This window comes from Amyelois transitella, chromosome 25 (assembly GCF_032362555.1).
Source record: "Amyelois transitella isolate CPQ chromosome 25, ilAmyTran1.1, whole genome shotgun sequence".
In the NCBI taxonomy this organism is placed as follows: Eukaryota; Metazoa; Arthropoda; class Insecta; order Lepidoptera; family Pyralidae; genus Amyelois; species Amyelois transitella.
In genome coordinates, this window is record NC_083528.1 from 891,184 (window position 1) to 908,198 (window position 17,015).

At 34.7% G+C, this 17,015-nt stretch overlaps 1 protein-coding gene across 5 annotated transcripts; it reads left to right on the top strand.

The window, feature by feature from the left end:
* The first annotated feature begins 1,089 nt into the window (after nucleotides 1-1,089).
* LOC106139620 (uncharacterized) lies at nucleotides 1,090-16,754 on the top strand. 5 transcript variants are annotated; one of them, XM_060951661.1, is made up of 5 exons: nucleotides 1,090-1,286; nucleotides 3,184-3,485; nucleotides 11,357-11,471; nucleotides 11,974-12,156; nucleotides 15,229-16,754. In XM_060951661.1, the coding sequence occupies exons 2-5, from the start codon at nucleotides 3,261-3,263 to the stop codon at nucleotides 15,606-15,608; spliced, it is 903 nt and encodes a 300-aa protein (XP_060807644.1). In that variant the 5' UTR covers nucleotides 1,090-1,286; nucleotides 3,184-3,260; the 3' UTR covers nucleotides 15,609-16,754. The 5 variants fall into 5 exon arrangements, with proteins under 5 accessions (XP_060807644.1, XP_060807648.1, XP_060807645.1 ...); XM_060951665.1 differs by having other exon boundaries at nucleotides 3,184-3,476; XM_060951662.1 differs by having other exon boundaries at nucleotides 3,187-3,485.
* The last annotated feature ends 261 nt before the right edge of the window (nucleotides 16,755-17,015 follow it).

Below are 17,015 nucleotides of genomic sequence, written 5' to 3' on the forward strand. Positions count from 1 at the left end.
AAATAGATGTTGGCCGATTCTCAGACCTACTCAATATGCTCACAAAATTTCATGAAAATCGGTCGAGCCGTTTGGGTGAAGTACGGGAACGAACATTGTGACACGAGTATTTTATATATTTGATTCAACTTTAAGAACAATATTTTAGAGGTAGTTGTGAAATATAGCAGCTAATTTGTAGAACACAACAATGGAAGTGACTCGCGTCCACAGATATATAAATATATAATGTTTTTAAATATGAGTTTTCATCCAAAATCCGCGACTTTCAAAAGGTCGTCCGACCACCCAGTGGGTGGTTTCCAACGCTGCGTTCGTAATGACACGACAAGAAGAATATGTCATGTAAATAAAAAAAAAAGTGTATTGGGCAAGAAAAGCGTTGCGCGTAGCCGCCGCCCGAATTAGACTGATGACGGCTAACTAGGGTGTCCAAGTCTTATTTTAACGAAGACAAACTTACAGGCCATTTCTTAAGGGTACTTACTTTCATTCATTCATTCATTCATCTAATCACGTCTACATCCCTTGCGGGGTAGACAGAGCTAGAAGCCTAGAAAGGCAAAATACTGATATAACACAAAAATGTATATGTCTTTAACTGAAAAATGCATTTTAAAATAGTGTAAAACATAATAAATAATATTATATAGCCATGAGAAGAGAAAACAGATGTCATAATAATAGGTATATTCATTTAACTATTTATATATATATACCAAAGAGAAATAATATACCTTACTAGAACTTAGACTTAGGGGAAACTTTGTGCAAAATAAAGCCTAAAAATCAACTTGGCTCAAAATCATTAAGGAGTCTTTGAGTTATTCACAATTTTGTTTTAAAAAAGTCTAGTCAGTAAATTAGTGCGTAACTTTGTCAAAAACCTGAGGTCACGCATAGCCTACAATTTATTTACTGAAAACGTGGACGCGGGTAGCATAATAAGTGGTGAGATGGAAGACAAATGCCTAATCCAATATAGAATTAAAAAAAAAGAAATATGTTCAAAAATGAACCTATGGACACCCTACACTAAAGCTTTTCTTCGCATTATGCAATGGAGCTTATTTTAGTCAGTGAGAAAAGTTTTTGTGCCGGCTGCACGCACCATCGCGAACTTAGTTCGTTTCTTTGCCAAATAAAGTCGAAAATGTGTTACGAATCGGTGTAAATTGTGATCGAAATTAATTTAGTGCTTTTACGATTGTTTTTTTTTTTCTATAAACCGGAATTTTTCATGTGGGCAATTCTTAATTCACAATATAAATTGTGTCGTAGTTTAAGTATGTCAAACTTATTTATCTAAAAAATAAAACAGTTGCAAATTTTAGTTTAGGGTTTGAAAATTCCTGGCCTTTCGCCTGGCACGGAATTTTCTTGTTCTTATTTTTTTTTCAACTTTATATTGGAATTTATACACAAAAATTTAATTAATAGGACATATTTCATAAGTTAGCGATAATATTCCATCTAGAGACAGACAGAGCGCCTTATTTTCATATTAATTTTTTATTTCTTTTTAATAAAGGTAATTTAATTCATTTGCAACCAGATTTGGAACCATTATAGGGGGTGCTATTTCTTCTCCATAGCCGAGGTTCTGTTTTCTGACATTAGTACTCTGCATTCATATATTTAATTTTGAGTCCAACGGCTCGTTTTCAACATACACTTAGCCTGTGTAGCATTACAAATACAAAAGCAGACCTATTTAAACGAGAATGAGGTTTGTTAGAGAAAATTGAATGGAGAAAAATTTTACTTCTTTAAAAATATAGCGAGGATGGAATCGCGGTAAGAGTAGTTTGACAAACAGACATATATACATATAGGTGACATCTATATCCCTTGCTGGGTAGACAGAGCAAACAGTATTGAAGAGACCGATAGGCCACGTTTAGCTGTTTGGCATTATGATGGAATTGACAAAGATATTTAAGTAATATGAAGTAAAACCAACTTATTACACGGATTAAAAAAAATATACTTTAACAAATATAAGAGAGAAGATCCTAAGCTTATCGCGCGTAGCAACTAAACTCAATTATTTCGGCAACACCCACTGTTTGGCGAAGTTTACAGTTAACATTGCACGCAAATTCCTGTCTTATTACGTTGCAATAAAGCTGTTCTTGTGAAATATTTTACGCTGTTCAGGGCTGCATGTGGGTACTAAAAAAATACGAGCGGTGGAAATACGTTCCAGAAAATTCTCGCTTGCAAAATTAAGAAAGATATTGTTTTAAAATTTTTTGAATACATTATTAATACACTGTTAAACTTTTTAATATAATTTGTTCGGTAATTTAACCATAAATCTTTCCCTGATTGAGCAGATAATTTTCAAAATTATCAGATTTTTTAAAGCTGACGCTTCTCTGTACACGTAGCTGTTATTATTACCCGAAAGTAAAATTCATGAGAAAGTAATATACAATTCATCAACTGAAAATCCTCAATGTGCTAACCCTATTTTCATCTCACTCTAGGATTCCGTATAAACATCGCAATTCGGACGATTAATCATAGTTTAGTTTGGGAGAGACTTGATTCTGTGGCGTCTTTGTTTCCGTGAAGTAAAAATATACAGAAGATTTTTCTGTAAACATCTGAAAAGAACTTATCAGTTTATCTGTGATGTAAAAAATTAAAATCAAGGTTTTTATCTATGCTTTTGTAAATTTTTCTGATTTGAGTCTGCTGGTAGGCTTCTTTTGATTTTCTTTTCGATACTATGTTTAAGTAAACAGAGGAAACATTATTGGTTTAAGCAATCATAGCAGGTATAAGATAATGTTAATAAAATACCATGTTACTGTTTGTTTCCCTAATAAAGATAAATAAATAAACAACCCGCACATGCTTCATTTCTTCAACAAAAGAGATGATTACTATATATATTACATAATTAAAAGTTTACCTAATATAAAACACTGCAAAAATTTTAATTGCTAGCACAGAATTAGCCAAAAGCAGAACCTTGAAAAACATTGATGCAATATGTAACAATATTGTTACAAGAACAAAAAGAAAGTATACACCTAATATAAATTTCAACAACAAAATTGGGCACTTTACATACGTTAACGTTATCTGACCTGAATAGCATTCCGAATTATGTCACTGAACACAAATCAGTGAAACAATTCGCGCAATTAGTAACATTAGTCACATTGCCAGCAGTGAGTAAACAAGTACGAGAATAGCATAAAAACATTGTGAAAACGAACATTTGCCGTGTCGATTGAGAATTCAAAATGATGACGATTAGCGAGAGCCAGTATTCGTCCAACAAGATGTCCAGTTTCCACAAGGTCAACGACAGGATCGTCCATCGAGACAGCTACGATGACACCAAAAGTTCTTCCAGCGTCAACAGTGCCCTCATCACTAAAAGGGGATTTAAGCCATCCGATATGTTCGACCCCCAAAAGAAGGAGTTTCTGACAAACCTCAGTTATAAGTTGTTCCCTGTAAGTTGGGTAAGTGTATTTGTTCTAGTTTAAGTGTTGGCTTCTAACATTAGCGGTGTGCCGCAAGGATCAATCTTGGGACCTATGGTATTTTGTGTTTATTTATTTAAGTATTTATTACTAATAGTAGTTAGTTAGAAGTTTACTAACGCTAATAATATGATAGAAATATAAATCTAGGAGCTAGGTGGACTGGTAGATAAGGCTAGAATATATTGATTAACCGCAAAACATAACTATATTTGTTTAATTACTAGCGTTTATGAAATCCATGCGTCATTTGCATATGAAGTTTACTCTCATTAATAACTTGATTTTTAATTTTTTTATCTGCAATGTTGGTATCATAATGAGATACCACAGATTCCTAATATCAATGGCTTTTCATTTTCCGTAGTTTAAATAAATTTAAAATGAACCAAAGTAGTTTAGTTGTCAAACGATGTTGTTACGTTTAACTTTTTCTGATTGTCCTGGGTCTTGGATGTTTATCTATATAAGTATTTATTATAAAATATAGTATCGTTGAGTTGGTATCTCGTAACACAAGTTTCGAACTTACTTCGAGGCTAACTCAATCAGTGTAATTTGTCCCGTATATATTTATTTATTTATTTATTTATTTACGTTGAATTAAATATAGTGAGAAAGCCTGCACATTCAGGCAATTAGATGTGTGGCCATGATCCAATATGATTAAGGGTCCCATGCAAAGTTGCGAAGTCAGACAGGGTAGGCTTTAACGTATTTATTAATGTCAAGAGTGCCTTAAAATACGAAAGAATTAGGGATAGTTGCAAATTGAAAGATGTAGTCACCAGCCTCGTCCAGATTTACGTATATACGTTTATGTTAAATGAAACAGGCGTAGTTAAACCATTAAACCAATGGTTCAAAGCAAAGCAAACAGCTGCCAATTCGTGTTTACCGATAGACAGAGCCGACGCAGGCCAAACGAGTTCAAGGAACAATTTGTACGCGTTTACTTTTTGGACTGACGCCAGACAAGCACTTGCTGAGAGTGTCTTGCAGATTGTACAAGTATATATATTTTACATACATACATACATTATATCACGCCTTTTTCCCGGAGGGGTAGGCAGAGACTACATGTTTCCACTCGCCACGATCTCTGCATACTTCCTTCGCTTCATCGACATTAATAACTCTCTTCATGCAAGCTTTCGAGCTTCGAGTACTCTAAGCGTTCAACTAAAAACTATACTAGGTTTGGTTCTGGTCTAGCTTTTAGGTTGCGAAACACGACAGTCGATCTTTATCAGTAACCTTTTCAAATCCTAGATTTGGTAGTGGACAATGGTCTCCGAAGCAAAAGAAATATGCAATAAAAAGGTTTAATCCACTTTGATCACCCAGGCAATATCACCTGGGTAATCAAATTCCATATTTTTGTGTCCTAAAATCACCGAGACATCAATATCAACCAGATTTGATTCCACATTTTTTGTTTCGTGTAACATGGCAAGTGGAAATATGTAATCTCTTTCTTTCATCCCGGGAAAGAGTTCAGCTTATATTTTAAATCCATTTAGAGTTCGGAGTGACCGGAAACCATATGACAAACGGCTTAATAAAACTAATATTCAAAGATTAAAATTCAAATCCCAGCCGCCTGTTTACACGTTTCAAACAGACAGACGAACAGATTAACCTAGTTATCTCCCTAATCCGATGCATCTAATTATAATGGCGGATTTGGCCGGGAGCTAACTTTATTTCGGCATTTCTTACAAAACTCTCAATTTTTAATAGATTGTAGAACAGTCGTGATAGAAGTTAAAAGCGAACAACACATCTTTGTGACAAAGAAATAGGTTCAGGAAATAATTAAAATATTGACAACAATATAAACTGTCGTATAATCGTGTGCAGCAAATTTTTTTTTGTTTAAAATTTTATTGAACCATAAAATTGCAATAGAAAACGTATTCAAATAAAAATTTGAATTTGAAAACTTTATTTCAAATTCTCGAGGTTTTTAGAGTTGCTATCAACCTTATTCTTAATACCGAAGTTATAACAGGAAGTGTGGTATATATTGGTGAATTAAAGACTTTGATGCCTGAGAATAAATAAATAAATTAAAAATAAGTGAAATACGGAAACGGAAATAGTAAATAATGATACAAATGGCGATAAGTTCCTCGAGCTTGGAAAAATCGAGTTTTCAAAAAGTGGAATACGTTTCAAATGTGCTGTGTGCTGATAGTATGGGAGATATTTTTAAGGTAGGCTAAAAGGTGATAAATGTATTTACAGTGAGTTTTTAATCTACGATTGTAGAATAGAATACATTTATTTTCAAAATTGGATACAAGGTATCACTTATTGACGTCACATCACTTAAATCTAATTATAACTACTACCGCTTCCAAAGTATACTATACCTAACCTATAATATAGATACTATTACAAACAAACATATAATCACATCTTTATTCCTTAAGGGGTAGACAGAGCCAACAATCTCGCAAAGACTGAAAATCCAACTCTATCTGTATGGAATTGGGCTTCAAATTGTAACAGGTTGCAAGCCCCTCGCCTAAAATAAGAATCCGAAGTTTATAACCCTATCCCTTATTCGCGTTTTACGGCATCCTTGGGAAAGGTTGGGGTGTTTCTATTCTAAAGAGCCGGTAACCACACGGCACTTTTATGTACGGGATATTATTATGATATTGTTAATTACGGCTTATTTTAATTATACTTTTTCAAGTGGTCCTCATAACTACTCTACCAGGATATGAAAACACGTGAACAACAGCATAATTATATGACAGGTAATCGACCTTAGTTATTGTTCGTATGGATGGTCGCTGAATAATTATGATTTCTTTACATCATAGATACATATATTGTGTGCCGTGTGGTTCCCGGAACCAATACAAAAGAGAATAGGACCACTCCATCTCTTTCCTATGGATGTCGTAAAAGGCGACTAAGGGATAGGCTTACAAACTTGAGTTTCTTTTTTTTTAGGCGATGGTCTAGTAACCTGTCACTATTTGAATCTCAATTCTATCATTTAGCCAAATAGCTGAACGTGGCCATTCAGCCTTTTCAAGACTATTGGCTCTATCTACCCTGCAAGGGATATAGACATGACCATATGTATGTGTGTATCATCATAGATCATTGACTTACATGACGATCATGTCGATGTTTCGCCCACTCGCTGTCCTCTATTGTTTTCAATTACTTTACTGCCCACAGTATTACAACTTTGGACTTTTTTGTGCTCAGTATGTGACGTCGTGTCCGGTGGTCAATATCAACTTGCGGTGGTGTGCCCAGAAGGCTGGCAGAATTGCCAAAATATATATTAAAAAAAAAAAGTGCCGTGTAGTTCCCGGCACCAATACAAAAAAGAATAGGACCACTCTATCTCTTTCCCACGGATGTCGTAAAGGGCGGCTAAGGGATAGGCTTACAAACTTGTTTCTTTTTTTTTTAAGGCGATGGGTTAGCAGCCTGTCACTATTTGAATCTCAATTCTATCATTAAGCCAAATAACTGAACGTGGCCTATCAGTCTTTTCGAGACTGTTGGCTCTGTCTACCCCGCATGGGATATAGACGTGACCATATGTATGTATGTATTTAAAAAATAACATATTTTATAAGGTACTCCTTTTAATTAAACAAGTTGGATGAAGCGAAATGTCGTGGTGACAACAAATTCAAACAATTAATTTTGCTATTACCATAAAAAATAAAATTACTAACTAGAGCTGAAAATCCGGCACATCGCCAACAGATATCAATATCGTAGTTCTAAATCATTGAAATTCTAGTTTAAGCATTAGAAATATTATTGAAGAGTTAATTTAAATCATTGGAGTGTTATACGAGTATGTAGGTCTTCGCCGGGCATCGAACCCTGGCCAGTCTGGTCATGGCTATAGTGTTGTTGAACTTTGGACTCGGCTTCTTAGCCAGGGTTGAGACTGTCAAATGTAGCGGTGGCATGTTTGCATCAAATTTTTCCACAATGAAGGCTTTTGATTGATTATATATTGTGTAGTTTCCGGCACCAATAGAAAAAGAATAGGAGCACGACATCTCTTTCTCATTGTCGTAAAAGGCGAGTAAGGGATATGCTTATAAACTTGTGATTCTTCTTATAGGTATGCATTTGACCATGAATTGAATGATTGAAACTAAATGAAAAAAAATTAAGATTGGGTGAGTCAGATTTTTACACGAAGCGACTCCCATCTGACCTCCGCAACCTTTGCAGGTAAACCTAAACCGTATTGGATCCATGGTTACACATCCAGTTGCCTGAATGTCCAGGTTTCCTTACGTAGTCTTCCCTCACCGTAAGAGCGTTCGTAAATATTCAAACTAATGTACTCCTACATAACTTAGAAAATAGTCGTGGCCGAGGTGGGATTTGAACGTGTGCCTTTCTGCGCATCACGCATTTTAACCGGGCACCTTATCGATTCGAACGCCAACCGACTTTTCGACCAATTCAAATTCAAAATTTTTATTCATTACTATATGTATATAGGATACTTCATATCGCTTAATAATTCAAAAGTATGGATTAACAACATTGGTTGACGTCAAATAAATTACTTTCAAATCAACATAGGTCCAATTTTTTTTCTGGTTTTAATCTGGCCTGTATTCGTAAACTTCGCCAGATGTTGGCTCAGTGGTTAGTAAATGTTGGCTCAAAGCCAAGACGTTGAGACGGTAAGTCTGTTCAATTTTAGTGGTGCATAAGAAGTCTATTATTTGCCATTAGCATAGGCAAATGCTATGAGATTTTTTCTTAAATCATTAATAAAAAAAATCGGCCAAGTGCGAGTCGCACTCGCGCACGAAGTGTTCCGTACCATTCGGTATCATCACGTTATATTTACATATTTTTCAGGGACTACACAATTTACAATATAAATTACGACATTTTTAAATTACAATTAATAGTTTGAATACTGATTTAAATTTACAATTAGTTGTTAAAATATTTATTCTTATTATCTAAAATTAAATTTTAGAATTAATTGTACTTAATAGTAAAAAGTTTGCGTGATTTGACTATTTGTTGTCAGGAAAAGTAAACAGGGTTTCCGCTCGACAGCGATAACACTTTTACTTTTTACTAGCTTTGCCCGCGACTTCGTCCGCGTGGAATAGTTATTTTGGGTATCATTGAAGGATAAATAATTATTCCCTTTTTTTTTCACATATTCCATTATTTCTTTGCTCCTTATAGTTGCAGCGTGATGTTATAAAGCCTAAAGCCTTCTTCGATAAATGGTCTACTAAACACAAAAATATTTTTTCAATTCGAGCCAGTAGTTCCTGAGATTAGCGCGTTAAAACAAACAAACACACTCTTCAGCTTTATAATATTAATATAGATATTCGCGCTTTTACCTGTTTATTACAAAAAACAAAAAAAAATGCTTAAAAATTACGTTTGTCGTATGGGAGCCATACCATTATTAGGTAATTACTTTTTTGTTATTTTATTATTTATATTGAAATTTAATATATTTAACGGTAGTTATAAATATATGGATTTTTAACAATGTTAAAATATTTCATACCTGAAGAGGCAAACTGTTGATTCTTGTTAACGGTTTTTCAATCTACATGTAAGTATATGTAGGTACACTGTTTACGCGATAAGGGGCTCTATAAAATATTTACTATGTACCTATTTGATTTTCCTATTTTATTATCTTTATAAAACCTGTATATTTATCATAATTTCTCAAAAAATCTGACTGATACAGTCTTGTCAAAATATCTAAATTTATGTACGGAAAAGATACATACCTACCTAAGTAGTTTTTTTTAGTATAATGTGACTGTCAAAAAGATCAATATAAACATTTTCGCTCATTAACAAAGTTTTGAGTGCTATATGTTTTTCAGAACAATCATTTATTAAAAACACGGTTAGTAATAAACGCTAGTACCTAATGAAACTTGTAAAATTAATTATATAAAAAAATACGTTAACACAAATTTTATATATATTTATTATGATTTTTTAAACATATTAACAAAAATGTTGTCGATTTTAAATAACACAGGTATTTAAGTTTGTTTTTATTAAGTTTTTTTTAGTTAATTGTAGGTTAATCATTTATGTGATTGATACACATATAAAGCACATTTAATGTGAGTTAAGATGATTTTCCTACCAGTCAACCCAGTCCTAATACTTATTTCTTATTACTTATACACACTATATATACTTACTTTTAAATTACCTACTATACTTTCATCAATTAAATAAGTACGCATAATTATGAATAAATACATATTTGAAAAAAAAATGGCCATCAATTCAGATTTAATACTCAAGACTTACAATTTACAGAGACTTTTTTTTATTATTATTTACGTAAAGTTTTAGTTTTTTTGCTTAATACCTGTATTATTTATATATAGCATAATGCAATGCGAAGCTTTAAAATCAGTTAATCAAATAAATGTTTGCTGATTTTGGAAATTTTTCAATAGTAATTACAAAGAGGTACTAATTAGATACTAATTACAAAGAGGTGAAATTTCTTATTATTGTATAGATGGCTTTATCACTTTTTTATTCTAACATACATACGTACATACATAAAATCCCGCCTTTTTCCCGGAGGGATAGGCAGAGGTTGCTAAATACAGTAAAATTAAATAATAATTAAATAGTAATGTGTATGCACACAGAACGATGCAGAGTTCTCGCGAGACGGCCAGGTGGTGCAACCATTGGAGCTGCCTCCAGTAAGAAAGTCCCGAATTCACTGGAATCATGGACGCATTAGTTGCATACTTTCCCTGTATATAAACCTTTTTGTCTCATATACTTAGTTGACATCTACGAATGGTTTGAAAAATAAATAGTTAGTAACTCATAATAAAATCATATTGGTAATTCTGGCAAGGTCCAGGCCAAGGTTGTGACTTAACTTTGTTGGTTAAAAATATATTTATTTATAGTTATCAATTCCAACTAATATATTCTTTCTTTTCATTATGTACTTACACAAATCTTTAATTGTGTGAGGTAAAACTTTACTAATAAATTTCGTAATTATTAGTTTAATTAGGTAATACGAAATAATAAGCACAAAATAAAAAAAATATTATTTAAATTTGGACCCCTTGGTACCCCATCACGCAGGCAGCATTCCCGCGCTGCATTGCAATAGCAATACGCTGCGCAAGAGAGCTGCCCGCGCGAGGGTCACCTGTCGCCTCTGTCATTAATTAAGAATCGCTCAGCAAACGAAGCGCTGATATTAATTCTTAGTTAATTTGATTTGTATAAACATAAACATAAAGCATTTCATTAAGTTTTTTATCCAATGTAAATATTTACCAGGTATTTGATTTTCCTATTTAATTATCTTTAAACCTGTATATTTATCATAATCTCTCAAAAAATCTGACTGATACAGTCTTGTCAAAATATCTAAATTTATGTACGGAAAACATACATACCTAAGTAGTTATTTTGGTATAATGTGACTGTCAAAAAGATCAATATAAATATAAAACAATGAAATTTTATACTATAACAAACTCTTCAGCTTTATAATATTAGTATAGATTTTTACGGCCTTCTCTATATGGTAATCTTTTATTTTAATTGATCTGTGACTTGATACAAGTACATTTTAATTCAATCAACTAAAATTGTGGTCATAAACAATTTAAACGAGACAGCGTGTAGGTTTTAGCGTTAATATTTTATATCTATCGGTTTCAAAGTTGTCCGCTAATGACTGTAAAATTTGGCATTTTAAAAACCCAAAAACCTAGTTAAATAAATTTTTGGTAAACTAGTCGTATTTTTTCCCTATAACCATTTTAACAAAATGGCTGACCTTTCAGGAAGACCTGGAGAACAAGCCGCTGATCGTGGGGGAGAAGGAGGTGGACCTTAACAAGATCTTCACGCCTGCGCCTGATGCTGAAGAGCATCTTATAAAGAAGGACAAAAAATTCGGTGAGGATTTTTTTCAAACTTAGCCACTCATTGTAATTTTTTTAATTCAATATTGGCTGTGACTGCAAATTCATGAAACAGAATCATTGAATATTCTCTCGTCCACATCTCTTTTTCCAAACAACACAGAAGAGTCGTGCGTATAATATTCAAACATAATCACGTCTATATCCCTTGCGGGGTAGACAGATTCAACAGTTTTGAAAAGACTGAAAGGCAACATTGAACTTTATGGCTTTATAATGAAATTAAGATTAAAATACAGATAAGTTGCTAGTCCATCCTCCGCTCCTCCATCCTACAAGTAGAATCCCAAGTTTAATAGCCTTTCCCTTAGTCGCCTTTTACGACATCCAGGCCATTGCCATTTAGCCCATTCCTTTACGATTCATTGGAAAGATAGGGATTTGACTCTTTCTAAAGTGCTTGGTCCCACGCGGCACTATTCAACGACACGTCATTATTTATTACATTATTAACATTATACCCTCGATTATTCCAGAAAAAACGTTTGCATCATCAGCTTTCTACGTGCCCGGCGTTCATCCCACGGTCAAGGAGCAGATGGACCTGGCCAGGGCCATCTCCAAGAGTCTGAGTGACTCCAGCAACCACATGAGCCGAGGCCAGAGCATGTACGTCAACAGGAAGAAGAGATCCGTGAAATGGGTTCATGAAGGGCGAGGTGAGAAAAAGTTTTATCTTCTTTGTCCTAAGAACTCATTGGTCTTTCAAATTTTTCAAGAATGTCGAATCTGTAATTGCAAGGACGGCCTCTGTGGCGCAGCGGTAGTACGCTTGTCTGTGACACCGGAGGTCCCGGGTTCGAATCCCGGCCAGGGCATGATGAGAAAAGAACTTTTTCTGATTGGGCTGGGTCTTGGATTTTTATCTATATAAGTATTTATTATAAAAATATACTAGTATTGTTGAGTTAGTATCTCGTAAAACAAGTCTCGAACTTACTTCGAGGCTAACTCAATCTGTGTAATTTGTCCCGTACCTATATATTTATTTATTTATATTTATAAAAAAAAGGGATATAGGCGTGTTTGTTTGTGTGTTTGTCGTAAGCTCTTGACAGAGCTCGTGGTCAGGAATGTTCTTTGAGGTGCGCAGCGCTATTTCTTTTTACATATCTTCCTAACTTCCTTCCAAATTAAAAAATAATGTAGACAATGTGCATTCGTCCACGATTTAGATTTAAGAGAATCTATATTTGTAATTTGACGTCCGGTGAAAATGTTGCCGTGTAGTTTCTTTCGCCGCTTCTCCTACACATGCGCTTTGGAAGCGGTAGTAGTTATAATTAGATTCAAGTGATGTGACGTCAAGAAGTGATACCTTGTACATATCTAGTTTTGAAAATACATCTATTCTTGTTCTATTTCTATTCTAATTCCAACCGAGGTTTGGAATGAAAATGGTATTGACTGAGACGTTGGTCAGGGCTTTAAACAGGTCAGTTCAGCACAGTTAAGATCTCCCCGGAGACCCGTCTCCAAACTAACATATTTTTATTCCCCTTACTTAATTTCACGATTTAAAAGAAGCCTGTGTTTACTCTCGAAGTAAAGTTGACGTTGTTGAAGAAATTGCTGCAGTACAGTTTGTTACCGCTTCTTCTGCACTGACGCTTTGGAAGCGGCAGTAAACTTAGTTTTAAGTAATTTATTTGACGTCAACCAATGTCGTGTAACCAAAAGATATGACAATTATTAAGTGATATGAAGTCTCCCATAATAATGATTAACATTTTTGAATTTGAATTTCGTAAGTCTTGTGTAACTACGAGTATGTATGTACCAAATCTGATGTCACAGAAATGGCATTTAACAAAAAATCAAATCTTTTTACGTTTTAAATTCTAACCACTTTCAGACCATTTTGACCAGGCATCGCGCAGGAGTTTGGCTGTGTAACTCAACAGTTATTATTAAACGTAACTATTTGTAGCCATACTTGGCATAGTTCGGGAGCCTCGTGTGGGCCAAAATGCACTGATCTATTTATATTTCCTTTATAACTTAAATATGGCAGATGTGCTATTAATGGAGTTATATTACGGAGGCACGTGGACCATTCCATCCCTTTCTCATGAATGTACATACATACATACATATGGTAACGTCTATATCCCTTGCGGGATAGACAGAGCCAATAGTCTTGAAAAGACTGAATGGCCACGTTCAGCTATTTGGCTTAATGATAGAATTGAGATTTAAATAGTGACAGGTTGCTAGCCCATCACCTAAAAAAGAATCCCATGTTTGTAAGCCTATCCCTTATTCGCCTTTTACGACATCCATGGGAAAGAGATGGAGTGGTCCTATTCTATTTTGTATTGGTGCCGGAAACCACACGCAACTGCCGGGAACCACACGGCACTCTTTTTATCTTCTTTGTCCTAACAAACTCTTTGGTCTTTCAAATTTTTTCAAGAATATCGATTCTGTAATTGCAAGGGATACCTATTACCTATAGGCGTGTTTGTTTGTATGTTTGTCGTAATCTCTTGACAGAGTTCGTAGTCAGGCATGTTTGGAGGCGCGCAACACTGTTCCTTTTTACATATCTTCCTAACTTCCTTCCTTTTTTTAATGTAGACAATGTGCATTCGTCCACGATTTAGATTTAAAAGAATCTATATTTGTCATTTGTGTGGTTCCCCCACACGGCACACTCATGAATGACTTGGAAGGAAAGTAAGGTTTTTTGGAAGGAAAGGGGGCATATACCTAGAACTCGTTTCGTGTTTGCTTGTCTCACCCACTCTTGGACCGTGCTCTTGGGAGGATCCTCTGCTTCTTCTCCATGGCTACGCAACTAACATTTATTCATTAAGGATGATGATTCCTCATCTCTGGGTAGGATATGGGGTCCACCTATGATCAGACTGAAACTATCAGATAATATAGGCGACCCACTCTGGCTTCGCACGGGTAGAATTAATAGATATAAAACCTTCATTTTAAACAGGAACAAAATCCATCGATAGCTTTCAGAGATTAACAACGCATATATACAGACATAGATAAAAGAGGGACTTTGTAATTAATGTTGATAATCCATCACCAAGTTTAAAAATTAATTATAAACATCGCATGATGCGCCATGACAGTTTGGTCTGAAGCCAATGAGAAAATAGGATTATTTACGAGCAACAGGTCTGCCGACCTCAGTCTGTGCACAATGCGTTACATATTTGATGCATCTTACAAAAAAAGAATAGGACCACTCCATCTCTTGCCCATGGATGTCGTAAAAGGCCACTACGGGATAAGCTTACAAACATGGAATTCTTTTTTTAGGCGATGGGCTAGCAACCTGTCACTATTTGAATCTCAATTCTATAATTAAGCCAAATAGCTGAACGTGGCCATTCAGTCTTTTCAAGACTGTTGGCTCTGTCTACCCCGCAAGGGGTATAGACGTGACCATATGTATGTATGTAATGAAGAATGCTTTTAAAACTTTAGGTAACTGGATTATGGACTCATCGAACTCACCTGTGGTTTTGTCTTCTGTCTTAGAAAAATAAACTGGTTTTTCTATAAGCATTACATGTCAGACGGCGGCTATTTCATTATTATACCATGATCTTCCCACTTCTGAATTATGCTGAGGCTTTGGGCAATAAGGCTTAGTTTTGCAGCACGGAGGACTTTTACCAAGGTTGACGTCTCAGAATGGACTTCTTCAGGCCTTTCATAACACTTTGACCGTCTGGCTCACCCCCTCATTCTGCTGATTCCAGGCCGGAACACATCCAACACATGCAGCACACCAGTGCCAGTCGCCAACCACGACACGCCGTACCGCCCGCCGTCCAGCCTGCGGAACCAGAAGACCTACCCCAAATCCGCTCTAAAAAACAGCTCAAACACGAGCCTACCTAAACTGGAACCCTTCCCTGTCTCGCCAACTATAATGATGCACAATGTGGAAGTGCCCGTGCCTTTAGCCCCGACGAAATTAAACGATGTCTATGCCTCGCCGATCAGCCCGCGCTTGCCTCTTGTCTGTGGCCCCAATTTCAATGTGGCGCCGCGCGGGTGGGGCGAAATGTCAAACTATTACAGACCTGTGTCACTAGATGGCGCTGGTAAAGCCAACATGGTCTACTCCGATTTTTAATTATTTAATTTTAATGGTTTAATTGTAAGACCATTAGCGTTTATTTATTTTATACATAAGTTTTTCCAGATTGATCTGTTAGAAATGGAAAATGGGGCAGTTGTGCGTTGTCAACCAGAAGAGCATTAGGTTAGTGTAATCTTAAACTTTTTCGTATTTTTATATAAGTGTAAAATTTTAAATAAAATGGCATCGTTGGAGATATTACGTGTGTTATAATATTAGCTGTGCTGTAAAAAGATATTATATGAGTTAACCACAAGGAAAAGTATCGATTCGTACACGATCGACATCACTACTTTTATCGACTCAATGCGTCACGTCACTATTTGTTCACTCTGACGTTGGGTTGCGGGTGCGCCATTTTTATGTTACTTGTTTCCTGACAATTATTAGTTTTAAAATACCCATTTTTAATCTTTTAACAGTAGGAACAAATTACACACGAAATAACGAGAAAGTCTTCTAATAATACCGAGCCCGCGTAGTCCAACATCAAATCACTAATGTTTATAGTTACACAAAAAAAAAAACGTTTAAATACTAACTACTTATAAATGAAATAATATATTAATGTGAAAAAGAAATATTAAAAAAATAGGCAAACTTAATTACCTTAAGTAGATAATGAAGTATTTGTGTTCAAGAATTAATAGTGTATTTATGGAATCACTTTTTTAATATATTTTTTTTAATTATTGATTTCTACGCCACTAATTTAATTCATTAGTAGCATGGTAAATATTTTTATTTGTATCTGTTTTATTTAATAATTTATTTTTTCAACTAACTACCTTTATTAACTAAATAATCCAAAATAACTAAGTCTAAAACTAGTCATATTTATTTCTGTTATTTCAAAGTAATACATTAATTGTTAGACAGCTAAGTTATATATTTTACCAGTTATAGTAAGTAAATATATTAAAAATGAAATTAAATCTAGATTTTTACGTCGTATAGATATTTATATGTCAATAAATTTTATACCTATGTTTTTATAAATAAGGTCATCATAGTTTACAGACATACGTCTCTTTCCCTTACGGGTTAGACATAGTCTCGTGGTAAGTTTTATATTGTACGTAATTTGTATTTATCAAGTGATGAAGATGTTGTTTGTAATAAAAGTAAACAAAAATTAAAATCCAAGCTGCGTTTATTTTAGTGAATTACAAAAAAGACGAAACCTCCCGTGGCAAGTGGAAAGATGGAGCATCTGCCTATCCCTCTGGAAAAAAGTCTTAATTTGATGTATCATTATTATGTATAAAACTATGCCAGTGCCAGAGGCTGCGTGGCACCAATAAAAAAAAAAGAATAGGACCGCTCCATTTCGTTTCCATGGATGTCGTAAAAGGCGACTAAGGGATACCCTTATAAATTTGGGATACTTCTTTTAGGCGA